Source organism: Hevea brasiliensis, chromosome 15 (assembly GCF_030052815.1).
Source record: "Hevea brasiliensis isolate MT/VB/25A 57/8 chromosome 15, ASM3005281v1, whole genome shotgun sequence".
NCBI lineage: Eukaryota > Viridiplantae > Streptophyta > Magnoliopsida > Malpighiales > Euphorbiaceae > Hevea > Hevea brasiliensis.
Window position 1 is genome coordinate 54,380,469 of NC_079507.1, and position 14,200 is coordinate 54,394,668.

The 14,200-nt window shown below is 37.0% G+C and overlaps 3 protein-coding genes across 4 annotated transcripts; 1 reads left to right on the top strand and 2 right to left on the bottom strand.

The window, feature by feature from the left end:
• Positions 1 to 6,002: 6,002 nt before the first annotated feature.
• On the top strand, positions 6,003 to 6,934 carry LOC110656531 (protein NOI4-like). The gene is made up of 3 exons (XM_021813357.2): positions 6,003 to 6,162; positions 6,348 to 6,542; positions 6,628 to 6,934. The coding sequence occupies exons 1-3, from the start codon at positions 6,154 to 6,156 to the stop codon at positions 6,649 to 6,651; spliced, it is 228 nt and encodes a 75-aa protein (XP_021669049.1). The 5' UTR covers positions 6,003 to 6,153; the 3' UTR covers positions 6,652 to 6,934.
• Positions 6,935 to 7,048: 114 nt separating this feature from the next.
• Positions 7,049 to 7,925, bottom strand: LOC110656599 (early nodulin-like protein 21). The gene is made up of 2 exons (XM_021813460.2): positions 7,619 to 7,925; positions 7,049 to 7,534 (listed from the first exon to the last, which is right to left on the bottom strand). The coding sequence occupies exons 1-2, from the start codon at positions 7,800 to 7,802 to the stop codon at positions 7,197 to 7,199; spliced, it is 522 nt and encodes a 173-aa protein (XP_021669152.2). The 5' UTR covers positions 7,803 to 7,925; the 3' UTR covers positions 7,049 to 7,196.
• Positions 7,926 to 8,165: 240 nt separating this feature from the next.
• LOC110656598 (uncharacterized membrane protein At3g27390) lies at positions 8,166 to 13,934 on the bottom strand. 2 transcript variants are annotated; one of them, XM_058136159.1, is made up of 11 exons: positions 13,733 to 13,934; positions 13,234 to 13,591; positions 12,739 to 12,847; positions 12,455 to 12,647; positions 12,218 to 12,354; positions 10,240 to 10,528; positions 9,576 to 9,682; positions 9,357 to 9,489; positions 8,984 to 9,179; positions 8,623 to 8,866; positions 8,166 to 8,501 (listed from the first exon to the last, which is right to left on the bottom strand). In XM_058136159.1, exons 2-11 carry the CDS (start codon positions 13,325 to 13,327, stop codon positions 8,252 to 8,254), a joined length of 1,752 nt encoding a protein of 583 aa, XP_057992142.1. In that variant the 5' UTR covers positions 13,328 to 13,591; positions 13,733 to 13,934; the 3' UTR covers positions 8,166 to 8,251. The 2 variants fall into 2 exon arrangements, with proteins under 2 accessions (XP_057992142.1, XP_021669151.2); XM_021813459.2 differs by having other exon boundaries at positions 13,234 to 13,620.
• Positions 13,935 to 14,200: the final 266 nt, after the last annotated feature.

Below are 14,200 nucleotides of genomic sequence, written 5' to 3' on the forward strand. Positions count from 1 at the left end.
GTTCGGGTTTACCTTTGCCGATTCCGACTTCGGGAACGCGCTTGGGACGTCTGACAATGGGGGCTAGCCAAAACCTCGGTCCAATTCGGAGACTTTTCGTGTAGCGGAATTTCACAGAATCTTGGCCAATCAGCCGAATTTCCGAATTGAGGATACCTACACGAAGCCCAATAATAATATATAAAATCAGGGGTGTTACATCCAAACCCTAATCTCACTACTTAATTACTATTAGCAATTTCAAAGTTCCCAACTATAATCATTCAACTAAGGGAGGTCCATAACTCATTCAAACCCATCAAATTCATGCAAATAATACTCCTCTCAAGCTGCCCGAAAATTCAGTTTGATCCTCCCCATATTTGTTTTCATTTCATTAATTCCAAGCTCATTTCAACAACCAATTAAGCATTTAAAATGGAAAAATGACAAGTTAACATATTAACCTCAACTTAAACACCAAATCTTCAATTGTTCTCCTTCTTTCTTCTTTCTTTCTTGTTCTTAAGTTGAGATTGCAAAGTCTAACAAGGTTTTTAGGGGATTTATTAAGGTTGAGTGAACAAATTAAAGCTTGAGTGCAAGCTTTAATGGAGAGTTTTTCATGGAGATGAGAGGGAAGAAGTGAGGCGGCACCAAGGAGAAGAAGAAGAGATTTTTCTATTTTTTTTTCTTTTGTTTTCTTTTATTAATTTTGCTTATGGAAGACCACAAAATCCAAATTTAATAATTCAATTTAATTGATTCTTTTATGACATCATGCATGAGGTCATGCATGATGTCATCACCTTTTTACTTTTTCATTTTTTTTCTTTTTTTTTTTCTATTTTTCTATTAGTTCTTTAATTTAATTTTCGATTCCTAAATTTTCTTTTCTCCGATTTTATTTGACAGTTAGGTCAGGAGTCAGCTCTCGGGGTCAATTGACCAAATTGCCCATTGCCGGTTCAACCCGGTTTGCAATTAATTCCATATTTCTTCCGGCTCCCTGACCTAATTATTTGACTGGCTTAACAGTTATTTTTCGTGATTTTCTCTTTTCCACTGTGTTCATAAGGGTCCTAAGGACCGCAGCGTCACTTTACTGTTGAAATTTGAGTTTGAAACGACTTCGATCATTCCTAGAAGGTCACCCATCGTGACTCTCGGCTCGTTTAACTTCTTTACTCGCTTTTTCTTATTTATACTTAACTAATTGAACATTACTAATTATTTGTGTTTATGGTTTCTCTAGTTATCTTAAGTATGGTTCTAATCCCCTTAATTGTCCGGACCGACACCGGTCACCGGAACAGTGAAATATACCAGGCTATACAAATAGGGGTGTTACAGAACTAACTCCCTGCGATGCTGGAAGCACTAGCATACAATTGACGAGGAACATTTGCAATAGAACCTTGTGACCCCATCTGTAGCTCGCTGAACACTGGACATTCTCTAGTAAAGTGACCCTTCTGGCCACACCAGAAACATACTTTTGAACCCATCATACAAGGTCCTGAATATCCTCTTCCACACTGCGTGCAAGGTGCCAAGGAAGATCCTTAACTGCACCAATCGCTATAACCCGAATCGTGACCACCGCCTGGATCCGCACTGTGCAATCCTCGAGATTTTTGTTTAAAACCACCCTTCTTTTTGTTTCTACCCCTTCCTCTGTAGTGACTTTGGCCTCCGCTATCTGTGGTACCCACATAGGGAACACTTGAAGAACCTTTTGCTCTATTCTTCTTTGCCCTTTCACTGTCATCTCCTGTATAATTAATCTCAATCTGTCGGGCTCGATCAACTACCACATCAAAAGACTGATCATATATCATGGCCACGTTTGTATACCTCCTGTCCAGCCCCTTTAGGAACCTCTTTACCTTCATACTTTTTGTAGCCACTACTATGGGGGCATATCTACTCAGTTCCAAAAATTCTGTAGCATATTCATCTACGGATCTGTCATTCTGCCTTAAGGCCTCAAAGGCCAACTGCTTTTGATCTCTGAAGCTTTCTTGCACAAACCTGTTAATGAACAGTTCCACAAACTGGGTCCATGATAATCCCTCAATACGAGGTAGTACGTAGTCTATCATCCACTGTCTTGGCACTGGCCCCAATACATGCTGTACACACTCTATAAGCCTCTAATCAGTCAACTGTAACTCCATCCCTACCTGTTTGCAGGAATCCAAAAACCGATAGGCATCATCCGATACATCATAAGTACCAGGCACCAACTTCTTGTAATTAATTATTTGTTTGTAAGGTTCCCCTCTTGGTGCGGTGGGCTGCTGCTATTGTGGAGGGTGGACCATATATTGTACCATCATATTGATGGTTCTCTACAATCCTGTTAAGATAGCTGCCATTGGGTCCATGGGACCCTGGGCCATAAAAGATTGTTCCTAAACTGGTGGTGGCTACTCTTCTACTTGAGCAGCTCTAGGTCTCCTACCCCGCCTCCTTGGGGCAGGCGCCTCATCCAATGTCGACACCTCGTCTGGCACATCCTATTTTGGTGCAGTGGCATCTCTTCTGCTTCTACGCATTTTCCTGAAATTCAGCAGCATTAGCCCACAAAAATTTAAAAGAGCATGTTACATAGCTCTATAGACTCATATTTACACACAATTATATAAATCAGAAACTAGAAGCAAAGATGACAATGCAAGGATGAATGTGGACCCTATTCTCCGCATGTGACTCCTATTAGACTCTTCCCAACACTTTAGACATATATTCCCTATGAATCTGGAGCCTAAGCTCTGATACCACATTTGTCATGACCCAACCTATGGGCCGGACCGGCAATAGGACCTGGGCCAGCCTAAAGCCCCCGAGGTCCGTAGTAAGCCTAACTATTCCTCAACCCAATCCTAAGGCCCATTTGGGCCCAATTTCAAGAATTCGACTAAACAGAATCCGGCCATAAAATGGATCATTCAACAGAGAGTTTTTGACTCGTCCAACCTGTAAACACAATATAAAATAAATTGGGGAGCTCAGCTCACCCTCCACATGCTCATAATATCAAAAATCTAATGGAAGCTCAGCTCCCTCATCCAATCCAGTCATGCATGCAATTAATAATCTTATAAATTCAACACTATATTATATTACAGACCCAAATTAATTTAAAATACTCCTAACACATGCGGAGTCTAAAATTTAACTCAATTATACAAAATACATCAAATACTATTAATTGACCTGCGAAGAAGAAGAGCAGGCTAGTCACAACAAGTAATCCTCCTGTAGCTTGAAAAAATAGATGAACAGGAGTGAGCGTTCAACTCAGAGAGTAAAATACTAATTTTAACCATAATTTCTATAGCTATCTAAAGCTAATGCATCCTAAGGAATGGAATGCAACATCATCATAAATTTTATACAAACCATATCATAACAGTAAAAAGGCAATTTGGAGCACTCACACACCAAAACTGTTCAAACAGTACATATATGGGAGTTGATCCCCTATACAGCTCTCTTAAGCCAACCTCTGCCAGCGAGTGTCTCTCAAGCCGGACTTTCACTTAATAAACCAAATGCGGGGTCCCAGCGAGTGTCTCTCAAGCCGTGTCTACCTTGACTTATCCATAAAGAACCGGGTCCCAACGAGTGTTTCTCAAGCCGTGTCTACCCGTCCTGTCCATAATCAATACCATACCACATGCACGCCAACGGACGCACACTGCTTCAAATTACCACAAACAACATCCATTGCACTTCATTAATTATGAATGCAATATAAAACGTGCATAGTATTAACTACATAGATACATATTTAAAAGTGATGCATGGGCATGCTTGAACATATAATAATATCGAAATTATAATTAAAATTAATATTTTACTTACAGACTTAACCACGGTCACTGCTGTGGCTGGGCGGAGGAGAAAGGCTGTCCCGGCTCACCTGACAAATTTCATTGCAATTATTTAATATATTTGACTTGATACAAGCTTGGAAAAGACCAAAAACACCCTAGGTCGTACCGAAAATCCAGTAGAGTCTCTCCTATACCTAAGACCTACCCAACCTAAAAAAAGGGTTTAAAATGCATTTCTATATCCACAAGTTATACATCCACAACTCAATCACATCACGTGGCCTCTCCTAGGCCCATCTAAACAGTCAACAACCATAATTTGAAAAATTATAATTTAATCCCTACAATTACCCCTTTTGCAAAAAATACCCAAATGAGCTCTAAAAATTCTAAGACTTTGTCCCGCGATCCTTAGCAATATTATAGAGCTAACTCAAAAGGAATTATATATTTCTAACCTACCACGAATATTTTATAGATTTTTAATCGAAATTAAGCACTAAATAATTAAGAAAAATGAGGGTTCGGGTTTACCTATGTCAATTCCGACCCTGGAGACGTGTCCGGGACGTCTGAAAATGGTGGGGTAGCCTATAACCTCGACCCAATTCGAAGACTTTTTCGGTAGTCTATCTACCTGGCCCGAAATTGCGGACCTGAGCAACTGTTGAATTTTCACCAATTGAAGGTACCTACGCGAAGCCCACAACACGAGGGTTAATATATAATTTTTACAGAATTTTCTAAGCTCATTTAATGCTTGAAAAAGCACTGTGAAATCTCAAGGGACCCATCGAAAAACGGTGTCGAGAAAATTTGAAATGGGTATTGCCGCGAAGCTCTCGACGAGTGAAGCACTCTGGTACCCTCGAATTTTTGGTGGAGTTTACGATTTTCGAAAAATCTAGTTAGAAAGTCAAAATGGGCTAAAATTTCTCAGACAAAAATTGGACAAACCGCTCAATGGATTTTGGTGTTCTTGGTGTCTATAGAAAGCTCTCAAGGTGTAGAAGTGTTTTGGGACAAGTCTGGTCCGATTGGTGGCCGATCGGCCCGGAAAGACGAAACGGCGCCCTACGCGCGTAAGCGTCTTTGGGCTCATTTTTCTAGCACTTCAGAGGCAATGGCGAGGAAAGGAGGCTGGAGGTGTGCTTGTAGGAAAGTGGGAGGCTGGCGGCGTGACAGGTTGGGGAGGAGAGAAAAAACGCTAGAGAGAGGGAGAGTGTCGGGGGCACGCAAAGAAGAAGAAAGAAAAAGAAAATGGGTCGGTCCGATTCGACCGGTCTGATCCGATCCTGTTCGATTCGGTCAGTTCTATAAATTGAATTTTTACTTTGCCCTGGGATAAAAAATGAGGCCCAAAAATTTCGAAAAAATTCCATAAAACTCAGAAAAATTCGTAAAGTCTAAATATATTTTTAGTTTTGTCACGTGGTCTTTAAATAAATTTTTAAAAATCATCAAAGTTCTATATTTTCAGAAAATCGAACCCGATTTCAAAAATTCGAAAAATTTCAAATAATTCCCCAAAAATTTAAATAAAATAAAATATTATTATCTACCCATAAAATAATTAATTTAAAAATTAGAGGTGTTATAATTTTGGCTTATAATATATATATATATATATATATATATATATATATATATATATATATATATATATATATATATATATATATATATATATATATATATATTTGGTTTGAGTTAGGTTAAGTATGATTTTTAATGCTTTAATCTAAAATTCAAACCGAAAAGTCGATTTTTCTATTTTTATAATTCATAACCACTATGTAGTTTTCTAAAACCATTTATTTCAATTCGAGTTCATTTGGTTTATTGAGATTTTCACATTTTTTTTTGTACGTTTTTAGTTTTTTTTTTAATATAATAATGAAAAAATATGCAAAGGCGAGCATTAATATGAAATAATTTTTTAGTAATCGATGTCATTATAATTTTTAATATCAAATGGAATGCAACAAAAGATAAAAGTATTAAGGGACTCTTTGTACAAAGTTGAGAGATTAAAAGATGGTTTTAGCCAGTAATTAAGGTATGGATTAAAGAAAATGATGATATATAGGAAATGTGGTAAGTTGGTTAGGTGTATTAGGTCATGAAAGAATGAGCGATAATTAACATCTCTTAACCTCTATTAACCTATCCCTTTATACTCGCTCCCCTCCTCCCCTCTCTCTCTTTCTATTCTTTGTCTCACTCTTCCTGCTTATTTTCCATCTCTCTTTTCTCTCCTCCTTTTTCTCTTCAATCTTCTTTTTCTATTCTCTTTTTCTTTTCTAGGAGTTGCTGCAATAAATCCTTCATGTCGACTGTACGTAATATTATTATGTATAATCTTCTCTTTTCTTCATTTATCTCTCATTCGTTTTGTAATTATTGTTCTGTTTCATTTTTTTATATGATTTTCATTCCATAATATCACCTTCTTGAATGGTGGCCAGCAATACTTATTAATCAGATTGTGCTTACATTGGTTGGTGTTTTTTTGATCTGCAGCAGGATAAGGGTCGGCCTTTGCCGAAATTTGGAGAATGGGATGTGAATAATCCTGCATCTGCTGAAGGATTTACTGTAATATTTAGCAAAGCCAGAGATGAGAAAAAATCCAATGCAACAGGAGGGGCAGGAGCTGCCTCACAGAGAAACAATAATCTGCATAAACCTGAAGAAAATTATCAGGACCCAACTGCAGTATGACATTTTTCTATGAATCTATAGCTTCACTTTTAAAGAAAAACACAAAATTTCTGATTCTTGGTAATTTTTTTGGCTGCAGAAGAAATGGTTTTGCTGTTTCTGAATCTGTGATACATTGGAGATGAAAAAAGAAAGATTGTAATTTGACAATTGAGCTATGAAAGTTTGAAGCTTTCGTTTCAGATTCACTGCAGGGATCGAATGCTGATTACATCCTTACCTCTTCCATCTAATCTTTATTTAACTGCTTTGTTTCATGTCCCTCAGTATTTTCTTATAATAATCTAGGAAATGAACAATTGTTCATAAAACATATATAACTGCGATTAACCTTTTCTAATGTTCATGTAATTTCATAGAACTTTTGTTCAGCTCCGCTAACTCTATTATTCGCTGCTGATTGATGATGATAGTCTTTGTTTTATACATTTTGCATGGCTTTACCAATGCTTATCCAATAATTAAAACATTAAAAACTAATTAACCAGAAATAAATCCCATATTCAAATATAAATGTTCATTAAGGGGGGTAATTAAGCTAAAAATCTGCAAACAGACGATTAAATAAAGATTTGAGGACACCTAAACTTCAAACTGGGAACAGAAGCAAAAAACAAACAACATAAATTAACAGACAAATTAAGAAACCTAGTAGAAGACACGAGAAGCAACATAAGACAGAACAAGTTGAAGACAAGCAGCCAGTTCGGATCCACCAAGAGGTAGAACTGCGGGACGAGAACCTGCAGACTTCTTGCCACCACCATGCAAAGGATAATCCTCTTCAGGAGCCATAACCTTGATGATGATCTTTTGTCCCTTCTCGCAGTGCCCAGAAACTCCACTAACGAAGTAGAAAGGGCCTGAATGGTCAAGCTTGTAAACTGTATTCCCTGTGTTGGAGAAGAAACTGGGGTGACTAGAGTTGCACTTCTTGTACTCTTCTTCAGTTACTTCCATGACAGAATCCTTCTTGTACCTAAACCCTGAACAGAAACAAGAAATGAAAGAAGAAGTGAAGCACCTAAATACATAAAAACAATGTGTTTAATATCATTTAATGAACTTACTGACGGTGTCGCCGACTTGGAAGCGGTTCTCGGAGGCCCAGTAATTGTAGATTCTGGTGTCATTTGCAGGAGGAACAACCCAACCTTTGTTGCCGCCAACTTGGTACTCGAAGGAAGAGACAGAGAAGTAGTGAAGAGAAGAGAAGATGGTGAAGATGAGAAGCAGTAGCTTGGTAGTAGTCATGGTGAAACAGTAAGCTATTGCTATTGCTCTGAAGGAAAACAAAGTGAGAAGCTGTAGGATTAATAAGCATGTTAATGGCAGTTACATGGCAGTGAAGAGTGGAGAATGGAGATGGAGATAGTGGGGGGTTAAGGGCAACAGTTTTCTTTGACTTGGTCTGCTTTATGTCTTCCTTACTCAAAATTGGGTAAAATGACCTCATAGTTATTGTTTTGACAAATTAATTATTTTTGCTGTGTGCGAGTGAGTTAGAGAGTGCAAGCAATTCTAAACCATAATTGCATAATCTTGTTTTCATACAATTGACTTTCATTATTCTCCTAAGGTGTCAGCAACAGGAAGATAAAAAAAATTGCAGCTATTAACCAAGATGATTAAAATAATAAATTACACTTAGCAAAAACAAATTAAAAATGAGATGGTTTCTGTTCCTCTACTAACACCTATTGTCATACAATTTCCATATCCCTTTCAACTGCTTGTGACGTTTGATCAGAACTATTGTAGCTTGATCTATTTTTAAAAGATCTTTGGAAGACAGCAAAGGCACTTCTTGATCTTGAAAATGCTCGGGTTGCATTGCTTGACTTGTTGTCACGATTCTTCTTCGCCAGATCTTCTGATAATGTCTTGACAAGATTTTGGAAATGACGTCTTGATGTAGGATATCTTGATACAGATTTAGTAATCCCTTGAAGCCTGAATTGTCAAAAATAGAAGTGATGAAAGGTAAATGAGCTGCATAAAAGAAAACAGGAATACAAATAAAATTAAACCATTATGAGAACTCGAGGATTGTTTAAAAATTTTGCTTTGTTACCTTCGAGCTAGTGCATCAAGTTCAGCTCGTTTACGTTCAGAATCTGGTGCTGGACCAATATTTACACTTTTCAACTTCATGGGGTCGCCGTTCAACAATACTAGTTTGCAGAGATAATCCTCTTCTTCATCGGAAAGGTGTAGTACTTTAATCTGGTCTTTCATTATTATAAAGGGGTTAAAAAACCAATCAAAGAAGGCCTCTTTTGGTTTGTTTGAGCTTGTCAACTCAGTCATATTGTCGCCTACATAAATGAAGCAAGTATGAGGAACTTAAAAACGAAATAGCAATAACTAAATCCCTATTGGAGAGAAAGAGGGAGAGGGTGGAGGGGAGGTAACAAAGAAAAGCATTCACTTACTCAACAAAATACCCTCAGAATTGGCTTTCACAGAGCGCAGGAGCGCCTGAAGAAGGCAATAAGCTGGCAAGCCAATGCTAACCACAGTGCCACCCTTGTTAGCCTTGGCATCTTCAATGTCTTTTGGTGTTATTAATCCTTCATAAAGAAAATGCTCCCCATGGCGTTGACACTCCTTAAATAAGGCATCAAGCACCTAAACAAGAGGCAAACACATTTTTATTCAGTACCTAAACTATTAGCTAAAGTCTAAATGTAGATACATTCAGAAATCATAACTGTATGGCTAAACAATGCATCATCACATAGAAGAAAATAAAATGCAGAATTTCATTCACAAAATAGGCCAAGTAGGAAAATATAACATATGTACCGCAAATGGTTTTAGATCAAGCATAGGTGTAAGAGACTCTGTGCGCTTGAGTCGATTTTGAAAAGAACTAGGCCTTGAAAAAGAGGGTGCACGAGATGTGCTCTTTGTCAGTTCAGCTTTTCGGTACTTCGGCCTATTGATATCAGAAATTTATGGAACTTTGTCAGAGTCCATAAAACCCATGTCACAACCATAAAGTATTTGAGAACTAAACAAAACCTCGGAAAGCAAGATCCTTCTGACATGTCTAAGATGTCATTGCTGTATTCATCATAAATAGCCCAAGATGCGACAATATAGCAAAGCCCGAACCAAAATGAGGAATCCTGCAATCCAAAGCCCACAGGATCAACAGTTATCATATGTTGCCTGCAATTTGTGCATGAGGGAATTGACAGAACTCTCTGTATTTCAGATGATTTCAAGAAGTCTTGGATAAAATTATCATGATGCAACCAACTGCAAAGGTAGAATTGCTAAAAATGGATTCACGTGCAAGTTTATGGCCCATTTAACAGGGCAAGAAAGTAAGATACCTAGCAAGTAGCAATTAAGCACAAGTTCATGCCAAAAGGCTAATAAAATGGTAAACAAGTTAAGAAAGTGATGTGATTATCACAACATTTGCTCTAGCAGGTGTTTGGAAACTACAAAAAAATTTAATTGAATTTGCCTTCTTAATTCAAATTCCCTATGTGATTTTATTTGTTGAAACTCAATCAAATTAAAAAGTCTCATTGTCAAAATATGAAAAGAAAAATCAAATAGATGATAATGTTCCATTTTATTGAAATAAACATTTAGGCATAATGGCTCAATTTGAATTACATATATGTAAAAAAAATGCAGTAAACTAAAACCACTACAAATATAATATTTTGACCTGATAAACAACCACGCCTGCATAAGCACCAAGGAAGATGCTGGATACCATGGAGCCCAAAACTGCTCCAACAACAGCCAATGGCCAGAGAAGGATAGCAAGACCTGCAAATGGTACACATATTGTCTCCAAGAATGGGCCTTCCCGTCCTATGAGGTCATGAATCAGACGATGCCACCCCTTAAAGAGCATGTATGGGCTTTTGTAGAGGGCAACAAATGAAATAAGTGGAAAGTCGAGCATGACACCAAGTAAACCAGCAATAATAGCACCTGCAAGGTAAAGCAATCTGCAAAAATATTGATTAAAATTGCAGGCAAACCAGTGTCCACCTCTGACTGGAATAACAAAGGCATACTTAACTAATGTACTGAAAGGGCAAATCAGTCGAAATAAAGTTTCTTTCCTTGATCATTAAGTTCCTGGTTTTCAGCTTCAAAATTTCCAGCTAGAAAGGCCAATTCCCATATCTTAAGATTTAAATTATCGTCTGCAGATAGAGTGATTGTGTTCCATTCTCTAACTATGTCACATGCTGAGTAATTTCTGTGAGGAATATCCAAGATTGGATCATAGACTTCCTCCAATTCTTATGGCCTGTTATATAGTGTCGTTATATATTTGCAAAAAGAAGATAGAAAAAGTGAAATAATTCCCATATGGCTTGTTATATAGTGTAACTTATGAAAAAAAGAAAGAAGATGAAAGGTCAACAGCAAGTAATTTCTTTTATGTGAAGTTCAATGACTGGAATTGTCCAAAAAGATGACCCCAGTGAAGAAGTGAGTTCCAGATGGAAAGAATTTAGAAGACTCGTGTTCCTTTCAAGTTAACTTATTTTTATTTGGGAGCATCTTGACCGTTGACAACTTCCAAAATAAAAGGGTATGTCATGTTTGATATATGTTATCTTCATAAAGACACAACTGAGTTGGTGCAACACATTCTATTGAGGTGTATTCACCTTGATAACTTCGGCACCTAGTTCATTCTTTCATAGGAAATTCATGTGTGGCCACAGAGTTGATTGAAATGAATTGTGGGCTTTGAGGGGCATAATCTCATGTACAGAAAAAAAAAAATTCCATTGAATTTCTCTGTCTGCTTTTCAGGTTTTATAATGAGAAAGGAGAAGGGATTTTCAGCAGGAACAGTTCTCTCTCTTGGCTCTAAAAGAAAGATGGCTTAATAAAATGGACTTTTGGTTCAGCAGGGAGCAATTTGAGGACACACAGGCTGCCTTAAATTTAAATTTGTCTTGTATATGGGTTGGCATTTATTCTATTCAATCCTCTAAAGCAACTATTCTATCACAAATATTGCTTTCACAACCATTCTGACCTCGTACTTTAGGTGTTATTGGTGTGCAACCTGAGCTAATTACTGCAATCAAAGAATGCGACAGCATTATACATGAAGAGGTAAAAGACTATTTTCTCAAAGCTGAAAGGTCGTCAGACCATCCAGACATGGTGTTCAGTTGACTTTTGGATGTGAACTCATTCCTACCATTAAGTAAGCATCAAATCCTTCGGACCTCTGCATGACTTCTAAGAATCAATTCACATTTTTAAGTGTGCAGTTGATAGCCCAAGCTAAAAAGCATATATATATATATATATATATATATATATATCCTTCCATATTCAATTACAATCAGTTACTTGAGTAGTGAATTAGTTAAGAAAGTTTGAAATTAAAAGATAAACCCTATTATAATATGACTTAAGATCTTAAATTTCTGCGTAATATTACTTTGATCATCACAGAAGTGGAGTTAATTCCTGGATTCAGGGCTAAAATAACTCTTGCTGTGGTTCAACATACAGGTTGCTGAGAATTATCAAGGTCACACTTGCTTTATTGTTGTAAAGGAATGGCCTTATTGGACTATACGAGTTAATGAGATGAATAAGAACAGAATCGAAGCATTTTTTTGTTTTCTTAAATAAAGGGAAAAAAGAAAATAGAGGAAAACCTGATCTCATAATATTTCCTATCAGGAGGTTGTTGTCGTTGTAGGTCATCCATATATGATAAATAAGAATGATAACAAACATCTCCAAAATCACGGACAATAGTGCAACTCTTTTTAACAGTGTCCCAAGTTCCATCCTGTAAAAGTAGAAACAGAGAAATTGTCATATGTGAGGAGAAAAAGGGGAACAATAAAAAGATAATAAACTCATAAAGATATGGTGGTATTAATACGCACAACAAAACAGTGGTAAAGCTCCTTAGTCTTCCCTTCTCCAACTGCATCAAAAGTGGCAAATACTGGTGAAAGAAAACCATACAGTGCACCACCCACAATACTTCCAACAATGCTGAGAACCGGCCACAGTATCAAGGGAACTGGCAGAAATACACAGAGAACAATCTTCAGAAGTGGCCCTAATTGTTTAGCTCTGCCCATTGGAGAAACTAAGAGAATCAGCCAATGCTACAAAACGATATTGGTGGCAAAACATACAGTTTCATATTGGGTCAGGAAAGCACCTTATAATTGAATAATACGTCCAAAAACTATGGAATGGCCAAAGACCTAATATGATAGCAGAGTTTCCAATTGCCATGATAAGGCATACCAATGGGCAGAAAATGATACCTGTGCATAAAATTTGGCACCCAATAAGTTCAATTAGACTACAGTCCAATCAAATGCAATTACTGATTGGAATTCCAAAAAGTAAACCCCATTTATTTTCTGAAAGTACACCCCTTAAAAAACATTATAAGCATGAACCCAATAATTATCATTTCTATTTACTAATATGACAAATGCTAACTTGCAGAGTATTTAAAATATAAAGATGATAAATACGGAAAGGTACTAATTATATTCAAGCATGATATAAGAAAATGCCCTTCTAAACAGCATATTAGCCTTGTTGACTGAACTGTTCAGAAAGGAGCAGTAGCCAGAAGAAAGAAACAAAACAAACCCAAAAACAAAAAGGGAATAGATCAATCAGAATCGATATTAACACTAACCTTTAGTAGTACCCAGAAGTAGAAGCCCAATGAAGAAAGGGAGAAAGCGAATAAGGTTCCACAAAGAAGCCAAAAACCCTTTTGGAGGCTCCATATCTGTCTATAGACTTCGAAGCAACCCAGATCTCGACTAATTTATTACAAACCTATCTCAAAAACCGCCCCAACTGCGGCCTGCAAACACCAAAGGCTAGAACTTGCTGATGTTCTTGTGGCAGGAAATGATCATACTCTCTCTCACTGAAAAACTGCACTCGTGTATTATCTTTAGACGTTGGAATTTGAATAAGCAAAAAAGTTCTGTAAAGCGTAGCACACGGGAATTACTGACGAAACGGCAAGCAGTTGAATAACCGTCCTTGAAAGGCATCAAATTCAGATTATGGGCTGCAAAATCAGTTACAAACAAAAGATTGACATTAGAAGAAGAAGAAGAAGAAGAAGAAGAATCCTTGGTTCCTTAGCATGAAAGCAAAGAGAAATGGAGTAGTGTTACAACATGCGAAATTCTCGATACACGTGCGAGGTTGTAGAAAGACACAGAAATGGCGAGTGTTGAGGTCTGTAGGAGAGAAGAGCGTGAGGCGTGGAGCGAGGAACCGAGTTTAGGTGGTCGGTGGTTGTAGCTTGTCTCTTTCAGTTTCATCAAATTCTGTGAAATTTTGAGGCACAAAGGTTTTCAGGGACCTGAGGCGCCGAGACTGACATTTTAATTGATTTTTGGACAATGATTTTTTTTTTTTTTCTCAAAATTTTCTGACATTTTAATTTTTAATATTTAATATCTTATATTAAAAAAATATAAAATCACTAAATTATTAATTTAATAATCAGATTTGATACCAAATGGTCCATTCTTGGCATGCTAGCCTGGCCTGCCATTGTTGAATTGATTTTGGTTACATGAGTTGTCAAAAAAATCCAACTTAACCAATAATTCTATATAATAAATCTCAAATTTTAATTT